A 19,594-nucleotide genomic window follows, 5' to 3' on the forward strand; every position below is an offset into this window, starting at 1 on the left:
CATTGGGATCACTAGCGGCTGAGAAATTTCAGATTTCTCTACCATAAACCCTAATCTGCAACAAAAATTAGTATTTAGCAACAGCCTTGAGAAACGTACCAAAAATTGGAAGCTCCAAGACTTGGATTCAACAAGGTTGAAGCTGTTTTTAGCCCATTCAAGTGAAGGAACCAGCAAATCAATGAATTTGGGGCATTTTCCATCTCCATCAAAGCGGGTGAAGACCAATTGATTGCCCGAATCAAGGGGCAAATCAGATTGAAGACTTGTTGGTCATTTTGGACAGCAAGGGGAGTGGTAATACCCAAAGGGCTTGGAAGAATCCCATTGTACATTAACTTGTTCTGCAATTAAGTTAAATAAATACCAAAAGGGGCGCTAGTTTTGGGGCCAACAAGGTGTCCAATGTCCAAGATTATAAGGTGAAGTGTGCATTTCAATTTTGCGAATTTGTTAATTGATATAAATAGTGCTTAATCGGATTATTAACCACCCTATCTGAGGAGGAAGACTGGATACATGGTTCCGTTACCAGGACACCACTCAACACCTTGATTTGGTGGGCCTGAGGCACCTGATTGCAAGCCAAAGCTTTGTGCTAGTGCTGATTTTTAATCTCAGCTGAGAAATTACAGCAATATGTCTTCATAGAGTGAGATGCACTCAACCAAAGATGATACCTCTCAGTATGAACATTCACATGAGAATGAAGGAAATGCAATGCCTAACCTTAAACAAGGCTCGGCAACAAGCTGAAAATGTTGTTGTTGGGCAAGATGCACAGCCTTCGGGGCATAAGGAGCCTAATGACCAACAAAGTGAAGAGGAATTTGATAACTAGTTCAAGAATCGAATGAGGACAACTAAAAACCTCTGTGCTGAATTGTCAAAGGATCTTCAATTTACCCAATTTTTGAATGCTCCAAAGAAGGACAGCAAAGGCAAGAAGAAGAAGACGCCTTTTACACCTTCGGGACAATAAGATGCACCAAAGATAATACCAAACCCTTCATTTGAAGCTCCCAAAGATGCTAATGAAATAAAACGATTGGTATCTACAAGCCCAGAAATGCAAATGCAAGGCCATCACAAAAGTACCAATCCAATGGATTTTGGACAACCGAACATGCATGCTATGATGGGACGGCCAGGATATTTTGATGGAAGCACGATTTTTCATGCTATGGTTGGACAAGGACCACATACGGTAATCTATGGCACAAATCCCTATGGTATGTAGCAACCAATGCATGGTGTGCAAGGCCCAATGTATTCGGGTATGGGTGGAAATATGCAAAACCCTATGCATGGCAGCATTCACTTGATGCCTGAGGCACAAAGTAGCATGTTTGGTATTGCATTGGCAACCCTGAATGCTTATGGGGCTCAAGGAATGAATGTTGGTCATACAAATGCTCCGTTTGGCATTGGTTTTGATGTAAATTCAGCGAATGCACCCTTTTTGTAGCAACTAATGTATGACAACTTGACACCCAAAGGGATAAAAAAAGACTATGATGAGGGTGGAAAAGAAGTGAAGTTTGAGTCCTTCATTGGTGTACAAGATAGGCTGAAAGCTTTGACTTTATGCAGCCTATTTAGGGGGGGAACTTTACAAAGTCCTCGAAGATTCAAAAGTCAGTCACTTTTCTTGAAAGGGAATGCATTATAATGATGGTCCACTCTTTTGATACAAGGTAGAGCACCGTCAACATAGGTACAATTCAAGCAAATGTTTGGATCAAATTGGTTGACAAGTACCTTTGAGGTGGACATCATGACAACTTCAAATAGGCTGGATGCTAAGGAATGTAAGAATGTTGTGGTTGTGGCTGATGCACTGTCACGTAAGCCACAAATTTCAGCCGTCAGCATGGTTTATTACACTGAGTTGAATGCTATGAAAGAGCAATATGTTGTTGATTCGGACTTTGTGCTAAGAGATGGATTTCTAATGATGCTTGGACGATTGTATGTCACAAAGCAATTAAGGCCTAGATTTCTCACTGAAAGTCATGCTCCTCTGTATACAAGACACAGAGGTATTGATGCCACGGTCAAGAAAATGGAGCATTTCTTTTATTGGCTAGCTTTGAGGCATGATGTAGAACACTTTGATAAGACGTGCATCATATGCCAGAAAATAAAGCATGATAGGCAAAAGATGCCGGATTTGTTGCAACCCTTGCCTATTCTAGATAGGCCTTGGCAAAGCATTGCAATGGACTTTATTTTTGAGCTTTCTAAGGCACCTACAAGAAATGATGGATATATGGACTATCATTTGCAAGTTTAGCAAAAAAGCCCATTACATTCTGGTGAGGAAGAAAATAAAGACTAATCATATAGCACGATCATTTTTACAACACATCTTTAAGTATCATGGTATGCCAAAGTCGATCATTAGTGATCGAGATCCCCGAATAACCTGTTTATTTTGGTAGAGCATTGCAATAGACTTTATTTTTAAGCTTTCTAAGACATCTACAAGGAATGATGGAATCTGGACTATCATTTGATGCAAAATATCTATTATTATTGAGTAAGCTGCCCCAAGTACTGGATACGTGTGCCACACTCCAGTACAATCCTGAGTTCTACAATTGGTTTTCAACCTCACAAAGTGACATGGATTCGTAAATATGTAGATAAATAAACAATGAGTTTTGTGACCCTGTATAGATAATATCAACACACACAAGCAATGATAGTCAAGCGCAAGGAGAAGAGTTGGGTTTGTCAGATTGAGCTCCTCAAGTCCTCCTCTCACCACACGTCTAGAAGTCGTGTGATCATTCCCGCCTCCATGAAAGAGAGAGAGAGAGAAGCATGATAGAGAGAGATTATAAGAGATAGATAAGAAGTAGAGAGAGAGAAGATAAGAGAATATAGAGATAGAGAGAAAAGAGAGAGAAAGACAGAGAAGAATAAGACATTTTTCCCATCTAAGCCAAATCTCATTGAGTCCGTCGAAGCCCATCAAAGGTGCATATCCGTCATGGCACTGAAGAGGAAAAGCTTGAGAGTCACAGGACCCAAGATAGCAAACACAAGCGAAGACAAATGTTTAGCAAACAAGTCCATTTCATTCTAGTGAGGAAGAAAATAAAGGCTAATCATATGGCACGATCATTTTTACAACACATCTTTAAGTATCATGGTATGCTAGAGTTGATCATTAGTGATCGAGATTCCCAGATAACTAGTTTATTTTAGAAGGGGCTATTTGAGAATATGGATACCATGTTGAAATTCTCATCATCCTTCCATCCGCAAATAGATGGTCAGTCTAAGGAAGCAAATTCCATAGTGTTAGATCTATTGAGATGCTATGTTTTAAGCCACAAGACACTGTGGGAGTAGTATTTGCCCTTGGTTGAGTTTGCTTACAACAACACAGTGCATAGTTCTACAGGCAAAGCTCCATTTCAAGTGGTTGAGGGTGGCAAGAAGGTGCCACCTATTCTACAAACTAAGGATAAGATCTTTGAGATTCATCGTTATGTGGAAAACTTGAACATAACCTATGCAAAGATAAAATATGCAGTTCATAGATCGCAAGAAAAGCAAAAGAGGGCAGATGATCACCACAGACATGCTGTGCAGTTTGCAGAGAGTGATTATGTATTGTTGCATTTTGAAAAGGCAAGGCTGAAAAAGATAAAAGAGAGAGATTCTATCCAAAGTTGAGTATGAGATACTATGTGTAACATTAATGTGACATTTAATGTCACTTTAATGTCACACTACAATGTTTGTGACCTTAATGTCACTTTAATGTCACACTATGGGACCTTCTAGGTCTTGGAGAAGATCAACAATGTTGCATATCAACTGAAATTACCTCCACATTGGCAGATACACAATGCCTTTCATGTCAATTTGTTGAGGCTTTTTCATGGTGATATACTAGAGGATAGGTCTGCTGAAATTCAGCCTGAGATTGAGGAGCTAGATGAGATTTTGGTACCCGAGCAAAACTTGGCACATAAGAAAAGAAAGGTCAAAGGTAAAGTTTCTAGGAGATACTTGCTGAAATTTCAAAATTATTCACCAATGGATGCCAAATGGATGGAAGAGGATGACTTGGCAGACCATCCTTAAGTGTTGCAACTTTACCTAGACCCCTTTCAATTAGAGTCAACTTTAGTTCAGGCTCCATTAGGTTCAACAGAGCAAGGGTCCAGACTATTGCCTGATGCTCAAGGGGGAGGTAGCACTTCCACTCCTTCTGTTCTGGACAGCTGTCGTATGTAGTGGATCTTGGATGTATTCAGCTTGCATCCAAGGTACTGCCCTGACAGTATGTTTGTCACGATGTCACTATTTAGTGTACTAGTCACTTTGAGATGTATAGAGATGAGTATGAGTTTCACCGGTACACTAAAACTATACTTTTGCATCAGCTTATGATCAATTTAGCATGAATTTTGCCTCAATTTTGGAACAAATTCAAATCAGTTTCAGCTTAGTTTTTTATCAGCTTGAGAACTGTTTAAGGTCACTTTTGGGATCAGTTTCACATCAGTTTTTGAATTGATTGCTGGCCAATTTTTGCAATGAGTTTGTGATCACTTTGGGGTCACATTTGCAACAGTTTGTGATCAGTTCTCAGATCAGCAAGTGATCAATTTATGATCAAATTATGCTCAGTTTTCAATGGTTTACATCTCGTTCCATGGACAACAGCATATGTTATGATACCATTGATGTTTTAGCCATGGTTTATGTTGGGTTATGCTATGCTATGGTTTGGCTTTGCTAAATGAGTTGAGCTAATGAGAAATAGACATGTCACATGATAATCTAGCAATGTTTTTTATATTCTTTGTGAGTCTTATGTTCTGTTATGATTGGTTGGTAATTTTCAGCGCGTGCTTGGCATATGGAATGGTTGAGCAATAGTGCGCAATGTTGTATTAACTATGATACCTTCTGAAAATTCCAATCCACTATTTTGCTTTTGATCCAATTGGCAATGCAATCGAGGACGATTGCAAGGATTTTAAGAGGGAGGGCTATCATGAGGACATGTACTTTTGAAACCTCCCTTAACATGTGGGTTAATCACATATGAGATGTAACTGAGGTTAGAGTAAATTTACGAGCCCGAGACCCGAGAAAATCACGGGATGTCAAAGGCAAAAGTTGTTATAAGTAGTGCACAGGTACTTGGTGGCATTTGGTGCCAGTTGTTGGCCTCGGTCATTCATTTAGCCATAAGTGTTAGTCGGTGACACTAAAGAAGTGGCTTTTAATGATACCTAACGCCAATCTGATGGTCAAAGATGGTGCAGAGAAACTCACGAAATGGAAGTTGCTTAGCTAGTTTAATTATTGGCCTATCAAATTATTTTTCAGGGCATCGAAATAATTATTAAAGTAACTTTTTAGCATTTAAAGACTGAAAATTAATTAATATTTAATTATGAATAATGCTAGAAAAACCATTTGGGAAGGCTGCCACTTGTGAAAAATGCCCATGCAAGACTAAAAAACGTCTTTAGAGGCTAGAGAGATGCATTTTTATTGTATTCAACCTGCAAGAGAAAGGGAGAAGATGTTGCTTGTCTGATTTGCAATAATTAGAGAACCTTCTGAGGCATCCAAGGGCAAGAGAAGATCAATCAACAGCAAGTGACAGCATCTACAAGCTGTTGAGACTGTGTAGCAACAGTAAATGATTGATTTTCTTCAGTTCTTCGCAAAGAAAGTTTGAATTTTCTCTCTCCTCAGCATTCTCTCTCATCTCCCAACCTTTCTACAGCCTTGCTTCCAAGATTACAGCATTGAGATCACCAAAGGCAAGAAATTTTAGATTTCTCTGCTATAAACCCTAATCTATAACAGAAATTAGCGTTTAGCAACAACCTCAAGAAGCATGCCAAAAATTGGAAGCTCCAAGATTTGAATTCAACAAGGGTGAAGCTATTTTTAGCCTATTCAAGTGGAGGGACTACAAAATCATTGAATTTCAGGCATTTTCCATCTCTATCAAAGCAGGTGAAAGCCAATTGATTGTCCGAATCAAGGGGCAAATCAAATTGAAGACTTGTTGGTCTTTTTAGACAACAAGGAAAGTTGGAATGCCGAAAGGGATTGGGAGAATCCCATTGTATATCAATTTATTCTTCAATTAAGTTAAATAAATACCGAAAGGGATACGAGTTTTGGGGCCAACAGGATATTCAATGTCCAAGATTATATGATAAAGTGTGCATTTCAGTTTTGTGAATTTGTTAATTGCTGTAAATAGCGCTTAATCAGGTTATTTACCACCCTATCCGAGGAGGAAGATTGGTTATACCATGTCTATCCACACTGTCTCACCCACAACCGTCTAGTCCAGGATGGCCACAAGCACAGGCTGTGTGTGTGTGTGTGTGTGTCTGCGCGCGCGCGTGCGCGCGCCCCCCCTCGACATCACACTTCAATATTCGTTGTTTCTCTCACCGACATCGCAATTTTACTAATGCTTCAAGACTCACCAAAAAAAATTTGAGTATTAACATTCATGTTAAGATAAAATAATATTAACATAAACACTAAATGGTAAGAAGTTTAGTAATATGCTAAATACATTACAAGGAGCCTAAAACCTCTATGTCTCAAAGATCAAGTGTTTCATCCTTGGACATATGGATGGGTGCTAGTAGCATTGGTCGCACTTGTCCAAGTTCTATTTATAGAACTCAAAAGGCTCTATTGCACATATTATTGTGTGATCACCACTCATGGATTTCTAGCCCGTTGGCTGACACATTCATACACTGAGTTGGTACACACTGGTGGTATGGGACAGCAACCCTTGGGATGTGATTGTGACCTAGAGAGTTGCTAATTCCCACCCTCAAGGTGAGCCCATTTGGCTCTATGGCTAGAAGGTGAGTATAATTTCCAATCCCTTTTATTTTTGGATATGGCTTGTGTTGTGTCTTGTGTATAGGTTGGATGTTTGGGGGATGTTTCATTGGGGTGTCAGATATCAACCTCCAATAATCAATTGGATGTGAGATTTGTTAACGTGCACAAAACTACTTTTGCTCACAGAATTGTGATGGTTCATGTTTGACTACTCGATGAGATTTTGGTAAGCAAATTTTGACAAATGAGGAAAGAAATATCAAAGGTAAAGTTTCTAGAAGATACTTGCTGAAAATTCGGAATTATTTACCAATGAATGCAAGAGGATGACTTGGCAAACCATCCTCAGGTGTTGCAACTTTACCTAGATCCCTTTCAATTACAGCCAACTTTAGTTTGGGCTCCGTCAGGTTCAACAGCGCAAGGGTTCAAAGTATTGCCTGATGCTCAAGGGGGAGGTACCACTTCCACCCCTCCACTTATGGACAGCTCTCGTATGTAGTGAATCTCGAATGTATTGAACATGCATGCAAGGTATTGCACTAACAGTATGTTTGCCATGACATTACTACTTAGTGTACTAGTCACTCTGAGATGCATGCAAATGACTATGAGTTTCACCTAGGCACTAGAACTATACTTTTACGTCAGCTTATGATCAATTTAGCATGAATTTTGCCTCAATTCTGAGACAAATTCTGATCAATTTCAGCTTAGTTTTTTATAAGCTTGAGGACCGTTTATCGACACTTTTGGAATCAGTTTTTTCATTAATTGCTGGTCAATTTTTGCAATGAGTTTGTGATCACTTTGGAGTCACATTTGCAGCAGTCTGTGATCAGTTCTCGAATCAATAAGTGATCAATTTATGATCAAATTATGCTCAGTTTTCAATGGTTTACATCCGGTTCCATGGACAACAGCATATGTTATCATGCCATTGATGTTTTAGCCATGGTTTATGCTTGGTTATGCTATACTATGTTTTGGTTTTGCCAGAAGAGTTGAGCTCATGAAAAATAGACATGTCACATGATAATCTGGCAATGTTTTTGAGATTCTTTGTGAGTCTTATGTTATGTTATGATTGGTTGGTAGTTTTTAGCATGTGTTGGGTATATGGAATGGTTGAGCAACACTGCACAATGTTGTGTTAACTATGATGCCTTGTGGAAATTCAAATCCACTATTCTGCTTTTGATGCATTTGGTTGTGCAATCAACGACGATTACAAGGATTTTAAGAGCTACGATGAGGCCAGGTATTTTTGAAATCTCACTTAACATATGGATTAATTTTTAACCACATAGTTAAGTAAATGTTGCACATGTGAGGTATAACTAGGGTTGAGTAAATTTACGAGCCCAGGACACGAGCAAATCATGGAATATCAAAGATCAAAGTTGCTATAAGTTATGCCACACAAATACTTGGTGGTATCTGGTGTCAATTTTTGACCTAGGTCATTCATTTGGCCATAAGTGCCGGTTGGTGACACTAGAGAAGTGGCATTTAATAGTATCTAACGCTAATCCGATCATCAAAGATGGTGCAGAGACACTTGAGAATGAAAGTTACCTAGCCAATTTAATTATTGGCGAGTCAAATTATTTTTCAAGATATTGAAAATGATTATTGGATTAATTGTTAATATTTAAAGACTGAAATTAATTAATATTTAATTATGGATAATGCTTGAAAAACCATTTGGGAAAGCTGCTACTTGTCAAAAATGCCCATGCAAGACTGAAAAACGTCTTTAGAGGCTAGAGAGGTATTTTTAGGATATTCAACCTACCAGAGAGAGGGAGGAGATGCTGCTGGTCTGATTTACAGCCATTAGAGAACCTTCTGAGATAGCCAAGGGCAAGAAAAGACCAACCAGCAACACGTGATAGCATCTACAAGCTATTGAGACAGGGCAACAATAGTAAATGACTAATTTTCTTCAGTTCTTTACATCTATAAACTATTAAGACAGGGCAACAGCCATAAATGATAGATTTTATTTAGTTCTTTACGAAGAAAGTCTGAATTTTCTCTCTCCTCAGCATTCTCTCTCATCTCCCAACCTTTCTACAACCTTGCTCTGAAGATGACAACGTTGAGATCACCAGCGACTGAGAAATTTCAAATTTCTTTGCTGTAAACCCTAATCTGCAACAAAAATTAGGGTTCAACAACAGCCTTGAGAAGCATGCCAGAAATTGAAAGCTCCAAGCCTTGGATTCAACAAGATTGATGTTGTTTTTAGCCTATTCAAGTGAAAGGACCAACAAATCATTGAATTTGGAGCATTTTCCATCTCTATCAAAGCGAGCGAAGGCCAATTGATTGCTCAAATCAAAGGGCAAATCAAATTGAAGACCTGCTGGTCATTTTGAAGAACAAGGGGAGTTAGAATACCCAAAGGGATTGAGAGAATCCCATTGCACATCAAATTCTTCTTCAATTAAGTTAAATAAATACCGAAAGGGCACTAGTTTTGGGACCAACAAGGTATCCAATGTCCAAGATTATCTAGTAAAGTGTGCATTTCAGTTTTGTGAGTTTGTTAATTGCTGTAAATAGTGCTTAATCACGCCATTTACCACCCTATCCGAGGAGGAAAGCTAGTTTCATTGGGAATCTTAGGGATGCAAGGTTGTGCCTAAAGGAATGCATTTGATTGGGATGGGATTCAAGCATTTGCCCCTTCATTTAGGGCTGACATTTGCTGCTGGTTTATGACTATAATTTTAAGGTTTGCTAGCTGATCATCAAATTTGATCATTTGCACTTAGTCAAGTCCAATGTCTTCAATTATTTAAGGATATACCACAAGGAGTGCCATGTTTGGGCCAAGAGGTGTAATTGTGAGTTATGTTGATTGCTGATTTGTTGTCTTAGTAATTATGTTCAAAGTTTAGATTTCTACATACATTTGAAATCTAAAGGCTGGTTTTGATCTCCAGAAGGAGACAAGAACAGAAATGACATATTATTAGAGAGCTTTTGTCCCATATATTCAAAATTAGCATGATTCAACCAAAGCGTGCACTGCACTTTTGCACATCCTTGATATGCATGTAGCAATTAACCAACTTGCGTGCAGATAGGGTATCATAATTTTGAGATTTAGCATCAGACCTTGCAATCATATACCACAAGATGATTGTGGACAAGGAAACACATCATTATTGCCACTTTTTGGGATAAAGAATGCAAGTTTACTGATGCATCCATTCCTAACAGGAAACATTGTTCCCATTCTCATTCTGGCTGTTACTAGACAGTTCCACTTGTAATTTGCCACAAGTATAGTCCCTCATTTCCCCAACTCATAGAGAGGGCAATTAGCCATTCTCTGGTGCCTAGATCTAATACTCTGTAACTATATTTCTGCCATACACACCAATTATAAAGAGCAAGCCAAGATGAGCACCTACTATATAGCATCATAACACAATTGCACATCAAAACGAACTTGAACAAGAGAGAACAGTCAAAAGAAGACAAAGCATCTGAACAGCCAAAAATGAGCTGCAAACAACATCACATGTAAACTTCTGCAAATATAAGAGCCATGCAAATGCTTACCTCCACAACCATATTCCTAGCAGCAGTGCTCATAAGTAAGGGGGCTGCCAAAGGCAGCATCCACATTGAGAAAAATACGATTCTGAACAGCCAACCAGAGAGAAGAAACCATAGGAACACCAATGTCTGCAACCAAGAAGGTTCAAAGGGCATGTCAATGCCTTAGAAAGTACTGAATCTTTGAAATGATGTGAACATTGATTAGCTTAAGAAAGATTTAAATGCCACTCTCTATGATAAGAAAATCATCCCTCTTTTTCATTCAATAGATGTTTAGACGACAATCAGATTTTCATTGACCAGGAATCACATGCTAGAAGAAGGGGAACTGTCTTTGACCTTCAAATACATCAATAATAAAGCATGGATGGAAAGCAGTGTGCAACTCTCTGTGTGTGTTTTTGTTTTCTCTTCTTTTTTTTTCCTTTTTTTGGTGGAAAGCAGTGTGCAATTGTCTGTGTATGTTATTTTTGTTTTTTCTTTTTTCTTCTTTTTTGGGGCGGTGGGTGGGTGTGTGTAAGGGCTGTGTAGCTATACCATGGCGTTGCTGCCAAAAACGCCTATATAAGAAGTAGTAGTGACTCTAAGCCCTACTTGGTTTCCACTCTACGTGTGATTCCCTATACCCAATGGTAAACCCTCACATGTGCAACATCACAAGGTGTAATCTTGGGATGTGCCTAAGTTGTATTGTTTATTTCATTGCATAATACAAGAGTATACCTTGCTCTTACATATCATATTACCTTTCTATGCCATGTCAAGTGAGTGATTGAGTGCAAGTGCATCACAGTTGGTATCAAAGCAACTCTTGCTCGGAGTGGAGGAGTGCTCACGGAAGCAAAAGAGATCCAGAGCCCCGAGATTGTGTCATGATGCCCCACGTCGAGTCGACCCCCGTTGCAACACCTCTTAGTGCGACAACCCCTACACAAGTCAACATCCGAACATGTGACACGGCTTCCCCATGGCACAACCACCATCCAAAGGTGAAACACGGCTCCCCCACATTGACAACACCAGAGCCAAGGCATGGCTTCTCGCAACAACATGGAGAATGACACAGAGAATGCATCCATCCCGGTGGTTGAAGAGAGAGAGAAGAGCCGAGGTCAAGAATGGAGAGAAGCTCAAGAGAAACTAACCGGTCTAGAGAGGCAATTGGAGGGCATATCTTGTTTGTTGGACTCAATCTGGAGGAATATGCAAATGAAGAAAGAGGAAGAGAAAAAGAGAAGGAAGCTAGAAGTGGAGCAGGGTTATAGAGAGTGGGTAATGCAACAGGAAGAAGAGAAGAGACATAAACTGCAAGAAGAGGTGGATAGATTGGTAAATAGGTTAGCTAGAGAGGAAACATCTAGGAGAGCTCAGGACACGAAGAAAGACAAGGAGAAGGTGGCTGAAGTAGGAAGCCAAAAGAAGGAAGAGGAGAGTGAGAATTCAGAAGACGATTATGGCAAGTTCAAGATGCCCCAACCCACTAAGTACAAAGAAGAGAGAGACAAGTTGATTTTGAATAAATGGATTGCAGACATAGATAGATACTTGAAGTATGCTAGGATCACAGAAGACAAGGGAGAAGGGGCATCCATCTACTTAGAGGAGGACGCTACTAGCTAGTATCTATTGGAACAGGAGCAAGGACACACTGTCTTTTCATGGGAAAAAAAAAACACAAGGAAAGATAATAGAGTATATTTAGCATAGGCACTTGATGTTGCAGATACCCAACATGGATACCAACACAAAGTCACATGGTTTTGTATGTGGCATGCAAGAGTGCGCTAGGAGAGAGATTGAAAGACAAAAGCCAACCAATTTAGCTCAGGCCATGAGGATGGCTGAAAGACTAGTCGACCTAGAAGAGAGGAGGACAGCCCAAGGGAGTCAAGATAGATTCAAGACCAGCCTTTCCACTAACTCTTGGACTCCGAGACCCAATCCCCCCAAAGGCCCCATCTCAGATATTCGGCGCCAAATCTCAGGAATAACCCCAACCGCATCGTAATCAGTCTTGGTGTCAAGAGGAGTAGTTAGACGATGGGGAAACAACCACTACATACCAACCTTGAGAGCATCTTATGGGTCTACAAGATCAAGTACATCATGGTGGAGACCCCAAGCCTTAACCATAGAGGTTCGATGCTTTAAGTGCGGGGGACCCTACTATCAAAATAGATGCCCCATGGAAGATATACCTTCAACAAGAGGGTCTAGGATAGCAGTCACCAGTGCTTATGGACGAGAGGAGCCACAACCCCTGTGCACCCAGGAAATCCCCAATGGAATTGAAGAGGACCTAGACCACCCAAGGGTGGGGACAATGAGTGCTTGTCCCCAATGCATGGCAGCTCGAGTAGCAGCAGTACAACACTTATACCTCAAGGGAAGAGTGAGTGAAGGCGATCAATCATTAAGCAATCATGGTAGACATAGGAGCCACCCACAACTTTATTACACCAGATTGTGTAGCTAAACATGGTCTCGAGCCATCTAAGGCTCCAGAAGGATTAACAGTAACCTTTGCGAAAGGAGAAGCCAAGGAGGTCAAACAAGTCTTTACAATGCAAGTGGAAGTAGATAAATGGAAGGCTAGACTCAACTTTCTAGTCATAGCCAAGGACGATTTTAAAGACATTTTAGGCCTAGAGTTCTATGAAAAATATATCATTGCAATGTTTAGAAAAGGAGTTAATGAAATGTCGCTAGACATGCAAGGAGAGGGTGTTAGAGTACCTTGTGAAAGAATGCAACTCCCACGCATGACCTCAATCAAAGTGCAGATGAAGGAGAGCAAACCTGGAGTCTCATGCCAAATTGCCAAGCCAACATCTAATAAACCAGGATCACCAACCTAAGTACCGCCACAAGTTACCCATGTATGGCCTCGCATTATGACCTACAGTGCCAAACAAGTGGAGAAATCAATGAAGTAGGGAGACATAACATATTTATGCATGATTCAACCTATCGAACAGGGGATCGCTAAGAAGCCCACACCACAAGTTGGCAACAAAGAAGTGGAATCAATACTTGAGGAATATGAGGATGTGATGCCAGCTGAAGTAGATCACAAGATCGAGTTAATCCCAAGGGCAATTCCTCCAACTAGAGCCCCATATTATACGAATCACACCGAACTCATGGAGTTGAAGAAGCAAAAACATGAATTGAAAGAGCAAGGATTCATCCAACCCATCAAGTCCCTGTTTGGTGCCCTAGTGTTGTTTATCAAGAAGAAGGATGGGGGACTCCGATTCTATGTGGACTATAGGGCTCTTAATAATATTACCATCAAGAACAAGTATCCCATGCCCTTGGTTGACGACCTATTAGATAGGCTGCATGGAGCCAAGTATTTCAGCTATATAGATCTTTGGTCAGGTGGCAAGAAGGTGCCATCTATTTTGCAAACTAAGGATAAGATCTTTGAGGCTGATCGTTACGTGGAAAACTTGGATGTAGCCTATGCAAAGATAAAATATGTACTTCAGAGATCACAAGAAAAGCAAAAGAGGGCAATTGATTGCCACAGACGTGCTTTGCAGTTTGCAAAGGATGATTATGTATTGTTGCGTTTGGTAAAGGCAAGGCTGAAAAAAATGAAAGAAAGAAAAAGATTGTATCCGAAGTTGAGTATGAGATACTATGGGCCCTTCTAGGGGTTGGAGAAGATCAGCGATGTGGCATATCAGCTAAAATTACCTCCACATTGGTGAATACACAATGCATTTCATCTCAGTTTGTTGAGGCCTTTTCATAGTGACATGCTAGAGGATATATGTGCTGAAATTCAGTCTGAGGTTGAGGAGCTGGATGAGATTTTGATACCCGAGCAGATTTTGGCACATAAGGAAAAAAAAGTCAGGTAAAGTTTCCAAGAGAAACATGCTGAAATTTCGGAATTGTTCACCAATGGATGCCAAATGGATGAAAGAGGGTGAATTGGCAAACCATCCTCAGTTATTACAGCTTTACCTAGATGCCTTTCAGTTAGAGCCGACTTTAGTTCGGGCTCCGTCAGGTTCAATAGAGCAAGGGTTCGAAATATTGCCTGATGCTCAAGGGAAGGTAGCACTTCCACTCCTTCAATTATGGACAGCTCTCATATGTAGTGAATCTCGGATGTATTCGGCATGCATCCACGGTACTGTGCTGACAGTATGTTTACCATGAGGTCACTACTTAGTGTACTACTTAGTGTACTACTCACTCTCGGATATTTTTTATAAGCTTAAGAACCGTTTATGGTCACTTTTGGGATCAGTTTCGCATCAATTTTTGCATTGATGAGTGTCTGTATCCCATAAGCACAAACCCACTTGGGAGGGCCCAAACTTTCTATGAATAGATAGGTATGCTGCCCTCCATTCAAAACATAGATCTCGTTTTTGCAAGTTTCAAGTGTTTTTAGCTTACTACCCACACCCCTTTCGCAGAGGATATCGCAGTCTCAGCTGTCCCTTGCTGTCATCTATAGTTTGGCACCTATTTTCAACCTTCCGCCCGCACTTTGCAACTGTTTACAGCAAAGTGACTGTTGCTAATCACTCTCCAGTTGCCGCCTGCTCAGTTTTCTCTCTCCTCCCTGTTATCACTGCTGTTTTTCTCTCTCCTCAACCTGCTGCAGTAGATTTTCTCTCCATTGCCTCCATTTGCTGTTTTCTCTCTCTTGCACCCTGCGTTTTTAGTCTTTCTCCCTCCTCACGTGTGTGTTTAATATTTCTCTCTCCTGCAGCCTGCGTTTTCAATCTTTCTCTCTTGCAATGTCATCTACATCAAATTCAACCTTCCTTGGCTGCGTTTGCTGGTGTTCGACATCCAAAGACTGCCTTGCTACGATTCAAGATCCGTTCGGTGTACAACACACTCTCCAACTCATTACCCTTGCTTTGATCCTTGAGATACAAGAGTTCGAGGTTTAGTATTCATTCATTGCATAGTGTGTTTGCTATATGAGCATTGTATATTCAATAGTCGTATCACTTCATTTATTTTCTGTGTTCATTGTCTTTGAGTTACCCTAACCCTAACTATGTTCTTTTATCAATCTGTGCTTTGTCATATGGTTTCTGTTTGTGTTTCTATGTTAGGGTATTTCTTTACAACTATGGTTTGGTTTTGCCAAATGAGTTGAGCTCATGAGAAATAGATATGTCGTATGATAGTCCGGCAATGTTTTTGAGATTCTTTGTGAGTCTTATGTTCTATTATGATTGGTTGGTAATTTTCAGTATGTGCTAGGCAAATGAAATGGTTGAGCAACAGTGCGCAATGCTGTGTTAACTATGATGCCTTCTGAAAATTCCAATCCACTATTTTTCTTTTAATGCAATTGGCAATGCAATCGAGGATGATTGCAAGGATTTTAAGGGAGAGGGTTGTCATAAGGACATATATTTTTGAAACCTCTCTTAACATGTGGATTAATTTTTAATCACATGGTTAAGTAAATGTTGCACATATGAGATGTAATTAGAGTTAGAGTAAATTTACAAGCCCGAGACTCCGGGCAATCATGGGATTTCAAAGGCAAAAGTTGCTATAAGTTATGCCGCACATGTACTTGGTGGCATCTAGTGTCAATTGTTGGCCTAGGTCATTCATTCATTTGGCCATAAGTGTCAATCGATGACATTAGAAGAGTAGCATTTAATGGTACCTTATGCCAATCTGATAGTCAAAGATGACGCAGTGATACTCGGAAATAGAAGTTACCTGGTCAATTTCATTATTGGCCTGACAGCTTGTTTTTCAGGGCTCCGAAATAATTATTAGATTAATTTTCAGTGATTGAAAATTAATTAATATTTAACTATGGATAATGCTGAAAAAACCATTTGGGAAGGTTGCCACTTGTCGAAAATGACCATGCAAGACTAAAAAGCATCTTTAGAGACTGAAGAGAGGCATTTCACTGGATTTGGCCTGCAAGAGAGAGGAAGGAGATGCTACTGGCCTGATTTACAGCCATTGGAGGACCTTCGAAGGCAGCCAGGGGCAAGAGAAGACCAATCAACAGCAAGTAACAGCATCTACAGGCTGTTGAGACAAGGCAACAATAGCAAATGACTGATTTTCTTCAGTTCTTTGCATCTACAAGCTACTAAGACAAGGCAGTAGCAATAAAGGACAGATTTTCTTCAGTTCTTCGCGAAGAAACTCTGAATTTTCTCTCTCCTCAACATACTCTCTTATGTTCCAACCGTTCTGCAGCCTTGCCCCAAAGATTACAGCATTGAGATCACTAGCGGCTGAGAAATTTCAAACTTATCTGCAACAGAAATTAGAGTTTAGCAAACAGCCTCGGGAAGCATGCCATAAATTGAAAGCTCCAAGACTTGGATTCCACAGGGCTGAAGCCGTTTTTAACCCATTCAAGTGGAGGGACCAGCAAATCATTGAATTTGGGGCGTTTTCCATCTCCATCAAAGCGGGTGAAGACCAATCGATTGCCCGAATCAAGGGACAAATCAAATTGAAGACTTGCTGGTCATTTTGGACAGCTCCTCGGTGTCCTCTCGAGCTCCGAATTCCATCTACTCCGCCTCTGTGACTACTCGATGCCAACTGAACAGGACCATCTTAACAGTCAACAAAGGGACAATACTGACAAGTCATAAGGTGCTCTGAAATTTTCAAAACCTTCTTTTAATCTACCAAAGTTAACACTGGAGTTTGATGGCATTGACTGCATTAGTACTCTGATTGGATGGTGAAGAGATTTAGCCTCATCAAATTTCGTTCCCTCTTTTACTACTTGGACCAGGCTAGAGCTTTACTGGACTGCCAAAGAGGCCATGAACAACTACTCTGAAATATCTATGTGATATAATTACTACTTTCTTAAGGGCTATGGTGACTATAGCCAAATGTCTTTGCAAAGATTTTTGAGTTCAGTAGTCACAATGCGGTTTGAACTTGCTTGATTCTCTTTGAGACCATGATTTCACTTTGTCAATGAGTATGAAGCTGAAGCTGTTAATGCCATTATCCGAAATTGAGGTGACCTTCTTTCAAATTGAATCGTGATCTCGCTTGATTGATCTTCTATCCTGAAATTAATCAAGGTCCTCTGTGGTCACAAATTTGCTTTCGAAAACCCTTCGACATCTTTGGTGAACCCGATGTGAAAGCGTCGCATAAATTTCAGGATGGGAGATACTTCAACATCAGTTTCAGCCTCTTCTACAATTCCTGCTTTGTCCTCTACTTCAACTCCATCATTCACCGCTGCTTCAAGTACTTCAACGGATGATTTAAAGCAGATTTTGCAGAATATGTCTATGTATATGCAGCTTCAAAATCAGCAGACGCAATTGTATATGCAGCAGCAGTAGCAGTTGCATTAACAACAGTTGTCTCAGTAAAGGCAACTGTATTCGAAGCAAGAGAATGCAATCAGCGCGACTAAGGCGATTGAAGCAGTTGAGAATGAGAAGAAGCTATTTGATGGCCATAATGTTTCGGCTTATTTGAAGACGTATGCGATCAAGATGGGATTTTTTGGAGTACCAGCAGGACTTATGAATAAGTATTTCCTTCGTCTTGTCACACCCGCCTTGAGGGCAAAAGTGACTGATCTTTTTCTTCAAAATTCGCATTGCCAAGATTTTAAGAAGGCCCTGAAAGAAGAGTATTTCCTTGAGGACTTTGGGATGGCTACACGACGGTCATTCCGAGAGTTGGGGGGAAAAAAATCAGAGAGCACAAACTCTCTGGTTTTTTATTCACACCTCTGTTTTGCACGTCTATCAGCGCATCTAAATTGCAGTATAAATGCGCATCTATTCTCGTCAAAAAGTTGCAGAGTAAACACTTTTTTAGACACGCAGATAATGCCTGTATAGACGCACAATATGAATATATCTGCTTTTTTATAAATATGATTATATATTTGCGTAGCGCGTCAATACGCGCATCTATATAGGCATGTAACTCTCACTATAAGCGCGCTTTTAGACGTAAAATTTTAGACGCAGCAGTAGACAGGAGTTGGAATACCTAAAGGGATTGGGAGAATCCCATTGTACATCAACTTTTTCTTCAATTAAGTTAAATAAATACCAAAAGGGGTGCCAATTTTAGGGCCAATAGGGTATCCAATGTCCAAGATTATATGGTAAAATGTGCATTTTAATTTTGTGAATTTGTTAATTGTTGTAAATAGTGCTTAATCAAGTTATTTGCCATGCTATCCGAGGAAAAAGACTGGTTACATGAGGATACCATCAAATCCGTATAGCGGAAGAAGGCATTCCCAAAACAGCCTTCTATACCTGGTATGAAAGCTTTGAGTGACTTGTCCTAGGGTTTGAACTGAGCAATGGGCCGAGTACCTTTTGTGGCCTAATGGATGGAGTATTCTAATATGAAATAGATGTCTTTATCATTATCTGCATAGATGATCTCCTAGTATACAGCAAGACCCTAGAGAAACACAAAAAACACTTAAGATTAGTCTTTGAGAAATTGAGACAGCACAAACTGTATGTCAAACCCGAGAAATGTGAGTTTGCACTGAATTGAGTTAGAATTCCTAGGGTCCCTTGTCAGTGAGAAAGGCATCAAGGTAGACCCCAATAAGGTAGAAGCAATGTAGAATTGGCATGTGCTAAAGTCTGTGATAGAAGTTCGGCAATTCCTAGGGTTCACAGTGTTCTGTAGAAGATTCGTCAAGAATTACAACCTAGTCACCGCTCCACTATCCCACCTCACCAAAGAAGATGAAAATTTCACATGGGAAAGTGAGCAACAAGCCGCCTTTGAGCTGATGAAAAAATATATGAGTCAAATCCCCATACTCAAAGTACCAAACTTTACCAAACCCTTCAAAATCTCCACAGATGCATCAGAGGAGTGTTGGTGCAAGATGGCCACACCATAGCTTATGAATCCAAGAAGTTTTACAAATATTAAAACAAGATGGAGCGCATATGAGAAGGAGATCCTAGCAATGATTCACTCTATCATGAGAACATGTATTTTTGAAAACTCACTTAACATGTGGATTAATTTTTAATCACATGATTAAGTAAATGTTGCACATGTGAGGTGCAATTGGGGTTAGAGTAAACTTACGAGCCCGAGACCCGAGGAAATCACGAGATATCAAAGGCAAAAGTTTTTATAAGTTATGCCGCACAAGTAC

General features: G+C 40.0%; 1 protein-coding gene across 1 annotated transcript in view; it reads right to left on the reverse strand.

The window, feature by feature from the left end:
- The window catches only part of LOC148015889 (replicase polyprotein 1ab protein), a 71,060-nt gene that overhangs the window by 23,398 nt on the left and 28,068 nt on the right, over positions 1 to 19,594 (reverse strand). Inside the window, exon 4 of the mRNA XM_087664559.1 lies at positions 10,444 to 10,569. Coding sequence (XP_087520685.1) covers positions 10,444 to 10,569 — 126 coding nt within the window. The remainder of the gene's footprint in view (positions 1 to 10,443; positions 10,570 to 19,594) is intronic.

Source organism: Lygodium microphyllum, chromosome 23 (genome assembly GCF_053477565.2).
Source record: "Lygodium microphyllum isolate KBCC chromosome 23, Lygodium_microphyllum_v1.1.10, whole genome shotgun sequence".
NCBI lineage: Eukaryota > Viridiplantae > Streptophyta > Polypodiopsida > Schizaeales > Lygodiaceae > Lygodium > Lygodium microphyllum.